At 29.3% G+C, this 5,380-nt stretch overlaps 2 protein-coding genes across 2 annotated transcripts; one reads left to right on the forward strand and one right to left on the reverse strand.

Annotated features, from left to right (window-relative positions):
- Nucleotides 1-200: 200 nt before the first annotated feature.
- LOC113363861 (store-operated calcium entry regulator STIMATE-like) lies at nt 201-2,906 on the reverse strand. Its single transcript, XM_026606347.1, has 6 exons — nt 2,279-2,906; nt 2,059-2,203; nt 1,860-1,981; nt 1,578-1,774; nt 1,414-1,512; nt 201-609 (listed from the first exon to the last, which is right to left on the reverse strand). The coding sequence occupies exons 1-6, from the start codon at nt 2,427-2,429 to the stop codon at nt 466-468; spliced, it is 858 nt and encodes a 285-aa protein (XP_026462132.1). The 5' UTR covers nt 2,430-2,906; the 3' UTR covers nt 201-465.
- On the forward strand, nt 2,902-4,124 carry LOC113363863 (60S ribosomal protein L12). The gene is made up of 4 exons (XM_026606349.1): nt 2,902-3,057; nt 3,136-3,209; nt 3,315-3,495; nt 3,893-4,124. Exons 1-4 carry the CDS (start codon nt 3,021-3,023, stop codon nt 4,096-4,098), a joined length of 498 nt encoding a protein of 165 aa, XP_026462134.1. The 5' UTR covers nt 2,902-3,020; the 3' UTR covers nt 4,099-4,124.
- Nucleotides 4,125-5,380: the final 1,256 nt, after the last annotated feature.

Consider the following 5,380-nt stretch of genomic DNA (forward strand, 5'->3'; position numbering starts at 1 on the left):
TTTGTTCTCCAGATACACCGAAACTGCACAAGCTTTTCATTGTAAGTAACATGAGATTATAAATTTGATCATGTATAGTTAAAATATTCTAATTATCTGAATAGTTTAAAAAAATATATAATATATAATTTGCAAAATACTTCTATGTGTTACAGCTTAATAAGCATAATAAAATTTTTCAATCGTGTTATAGCTAAAATTGTCCAACTAATATATTCATATCTAATATATAATCTTTGAAATAATTTGAAAAGTTCGAAATTTTTTCTAACAACTACCAAGTTATATATAAAAAAATGGTAAAATCATGTGACTGGATTTTAAAATGTTTCGATAAAGAATTCAAAGCAAAGCAATTAAAAATCACAGAATGACATCCTAAAATTAAATATTTTACATATATACACTGTACAGCTCACAGCCTATTGAAATGTCTGGTGTAACAATATCGATCTGAGCCTTTTGTTATGTATTTAAAATCGCATTTAATGATGTACGTTGCTGTATTAAACTTTTGTCATGGCTAGTCAGTAATTCCTCATCTGCAGATAGCAAATCTTCACTTTCTGAATCTACTTCTTTAGTTTTTCTAATAGATCGATATTTAACCTACAAGTGAATAATAAATAAAACTATATTGATGATAGAATATATAAGACTTTCTTAATCATTTCAGCATTAAAGCTTTTTACCAAATTTCCATTTTCAACATTTAATTTTATGGTTAAACATGTGAAACATCAATACACCTTGCAATTGTGATAAAATTCAATAATGAAAAATTTTAAATAATGAGAAATTGAGAGGATTTCGAGAATGTACACAAAAAGTTTCAGTCAAAAATAAGAGTCATTTGAGAAATATGAAAATCTATGTACATATTAATGTTCTATGCAAAAACCATGATTAAAAGACATAATTTATGTGCATGAAGATAAAACAAATTGAATTAAAACAATCAAATGATGAGGGAGCTTATTAAAAAGACCATCCACCATACACTCAAAGACCAAACCAGAACGAAAATAAATAGATCAACAATTTCTATACAAGTCACTGATGCTTGTTAATTTTCACACATATTGCATATTTTAAAGAGAAAAATTATAAGCAATAAATAAAGACATATCCAAGAAAAGATATTAGGTACAAACTATTTAAATTATTACTATCTATATTTGCAACAAATTGTATTGAAAAAAAATTAAGCATTTGACTGATATCAGATTAATGCACTATGTAATAAAATAATAATAAATGAAGTTGTTACATGTTTTAGCAAAAATGTATTTCACAAAAATATTTATATATCCACAACCACACATTCAGTTATCAAAGCCATACATAACTTTTATTAACATCTTTCAGGTACCACATTAGTGATCATGCATTAAAGTTCTAATTCACAACTACCTTCACTCTTTGCAGCAGACTTTGCTCAGCTAAAGCGTTTCGACCACGTCTCGAACTATGGCGCATTAAGAAGTTGTCAGTAACCCAAAACATTAATATCTAAAAATATTAAACCATGTAGATTAAATTACTTAATATCTTGTTAAATTAACAAAGAAACTTACATTTACAAAAAATGGTATAACCAACATAACAACAGCAAGTTCAACTTTGGGATTTGATATAGGTGACAATATAAACATCCGGACTTTGTCCCAAAAGTCTAACTGTATCAGAAGTGTTATACTAATTTTGACAATTATCATAAGTCCTACATATACACAGCACTGTGACAACCATGCATTAATTGATGGTGGTTTTCCTACAAAAAAAATTATATATCAGTATTCTATTGAAATTTATTAGATATAATTACACTAAATAAAACTTTTACTCCTGATACTTACCATATTCCCCAAAATTTATAGACTCCCATCTCTTTGCTCTAGCAAGGTATTGTGAAATACGAATTCCTATATAAATAATCAGCAGGCCAATAGAAGAATCCAGTAAAAAGTTTATAATGTACCTAATAATATAACAAAATTGCATTAACCATATACAAGCGATACAGATAATAATAGTTTTCATAAATATTATATTCACCACGTGCATGGATCTCCTTGAAATTGACCCGCTAAATAAACATTGGCTAAATGTATGACTAACGCACCCATACCTTGCTTGCTAGTATCATAAAACCAAATTATCCATGGTCGTCTTTCAAATCTTGGCTCACAAAAACGTTTTGCTGTAAATGTGTAAATACATTCATAATAGTAATCATTGACAGTTATAGCCAGAAAAATCATGCTTATATAGTTACCAATGAGACATGTGAATGCTAAACAAGCAAGAAGCACTTGTAGAAACCAGCCGAACATATCTGTCAGGGCATCTTTGCTACAATGCAAATTGGACCATTGTGGCCCATTTTGCAGTATGGAGTCAGTTTTATTTAGGAAAGAAGTTTGCATGTTTATAAGTTATACTTTAATCCCAAAATTCACATATTTATAATAAATGTGATGGAGCGCAAAAATTTATGTAGAAGTAATTATGTGAAATAGTGACTTTAAATATAACATCATTTGTATAAAGTGAAATTGTTTTAATATAAAACTTCCGAATTTAAAAAAGAAAAATGAACTGTCAAAAATCTTGCACTTTGAACTGTCAAAAAAGTCATGGCCTTTGTATATCATGGGCACGGGTTACCACGTTTGTAGAGAAAACGTCATGCATTATTTTTTTAATAATATATTTAGCGTATTAAAATATATCTGCTATAGATAACGTTTTTGAATGAAATAACTTTGATTAATTTAATAAAATTATCTCCAATGATATAAAAATATAAAATTTTAATAGTGCATTTTTTTATTATCTGGCAACCCTGAAGAAATTGTTCGCAATCGCATATCTACAGGAAACTGCCTTTGGATTTCCTTTTTACCTTACCGCTGTCGTCTGCGGTCGTATTCTTGATGAGAATATTTATTTAAATCTTTGTACATCAATTTTGTACATATATCTATAATTAAGGCAGGCTTAAATAAATAAGAAAAATGCCTCCAAAGTTTGATCCAACAGAAGTAAAGATCGGTATGTGAAAGTATTCCAATATCGTTTATTATTAACTTTCCACAGTATGTTTATCTATTTACATTATATTAATTTTAGTGTACTTGAGATGTGTCGGAGGAGAAGTTGGTGCTACATCATCCTTGGCCCCCAAAATTGGTCCATTGGGTCTGGTAAGTTTAATAAATACAAATTTGTCAACATAACCTAAATTTGACAGCATAACGTAGCATGCTATATTAAAATATTTCTGGGTACTAATTCAAATAAAATTCTAGTCTCCAAAGAAAGTTGGTGATGATATTGCTAAGGCTACCGGGGATTGGAAGGGTTTGAAAATTACTGTTCAGTTGTCCATCCAAAACAGGCAAGCAACTATCTCAGTAGTACCTTCAGCTGCCTCTTTAGTTATTAAAGCATTGAAGGAACCCCCTCGTGACCGCAAGAAGCAAAAGAACAGTAAGTACATTTATATAAAAATCATTTTAAGCTTAGATTTTATTTTCAACTTAGGTTAGGGCTCAATTTGCATATTGCTTCATTTGACATTGTTATTAGAAACATTAGTTTTTTCAATTTCTTCAATTTTATTTTTCTTACTATTCCGTACTTATCTTACATTCTTTTACTTGGTACTTTATAATTACTTTACAATGTGCCCTAATATATGCTGTGGAAGTTAATGCTTATGTTGTGTTGATCTTGGTTTCTATCTAATGTTTTTAAAAATAGAACATTTATGGAATTAATAGTTTCTTAAATGCAGTTCGAACAGTATTTGGTGAAGTGTTTCATAATAAGTTTCATGAAGAATAAATTGTTATATGTGATGCCATATACCATTGTTGTTTTCTAGTTAAACACAATGGCAATATCACTTTTGATGACATAGTTGCGATTGCCCGCCAAATGAGACCTCGTTCCATGGCTCGTGAATTATCAGGAACGATCAAAGAGGTTTTGGGAACAGCACAAAGTGTAGGATGCACCATTGATGGCAGGGCACCACATGACTTAATAGATGACATAAATGATGGAACTCTTGAATGTCCTGCTGCCTAAATAATACAATAATATTGTACAAAATACCTATGTGGTTTTATTTTATATATTTCTTTATTTCAAAATTCATATTTTTTGAATTTTGGATTACTTTACATAGCATTGTCATGCTTGTTCTTGGAAACTGTATTTTAATTAGATATATATTCTGATCTTTTTGAAAGATTGAGTTCGAGTTTTAAGTTTTTCTTCGTGTTGAAAGTTTTCTTACTTTTTAGCAACTTTGCTTGAAATTAATCACTCAAAATGTGAATGCAAAGTGTTTCTTTTAGTTTCAAACCTTTTCCTTTTTTGCATGTGATAAAACCAATAGCTTAATTAACAAATAAATTAGTGTTTGCTGGCTTGTGTTACCATTTACAATTTTGTTAGAGTTTGTTAGTCGGGGTAATAATGTTAATGAGTGACAAAAAAAATTTTGGTTGCATATTTTTATAGCAATTTCTAGTTTTGCATTGCAATAGTTTTCAGTACATGATTTTTACTAGCTGCCCACAAAATGTTCGGACTCATTGCTACAATGTTTCAAATAGACAAAAATTAACTTTTTGCAGAATAAGTTTATATTTACAGAAAATCCTATTTGGTTATTTTGTATGCATGGTAGTTATATTTCAAATGATTTTCATAACTTATATTGATTTATCGATATATCGATTGTGAAACAGTGTTACTTATCAAACTCAAAAAAAGTCAAAAAACTTATATGGCTGATTGGACATCAGTATTAGTCTGCAAGAATTGTCTCTTAAATGTATTAGCCTACATGTAAAACTGTAACTATTCCAATCTGGAGCTCTGATCATAGATAAACAAGTATAAATGGTTCTGGCATCTTTGGGGCTGCAGCAGCTAATCTAACATCGCCATCGTTTAGCATTGCCAATCAAAAGTACTTCGGGTAAATACAGGTGCTCCCTGTTTAGTAGTTTACAATCAAATTCTTCATGAATATTTAAATATACCTTTCATAAAAGATGTTATCTAGACTTGTGTCAAGTCTCACCTCTCAAACATAGAAAATCACATAAACTCCAATGTTTCTTTTTTACTTTCATCAAATAACAATTAGAAAAAATGGCCTATGGACCACCTACTAATATCATATAGTATGCCGTTCTTTAGAACGAGAACTATTGCATAATATTGATTTGTATTTTATAATGAAATGTATCACATTAACTTCTTGAATGCATTGTATTCAGATTGTTAATACATATAATAATAATGATAGTACTACTTATTGATCAGACCACATATTGCGACTGTTTGTACAAATCAA

This window comes from Ctenocephalides felis, unplaced genomic scaffold (genome assembly GCF_003426905.1).
Source record: "Ctenocephalides felis isolate EL2017-DRISC unplaced genomic scaffold, ASM342690v1 CF-g0.4_SCAFFOLD_00845, whole genome shotgun sequence".
In the NCBI taxonomy this organism is placed as follows: domain Eukaryota; kingdom Metazoa; phylum Arthropoda; class Insecta; order Siphonaptera; family Pulicidae; genus Ctenocephalides; species Ctenocephalides felis.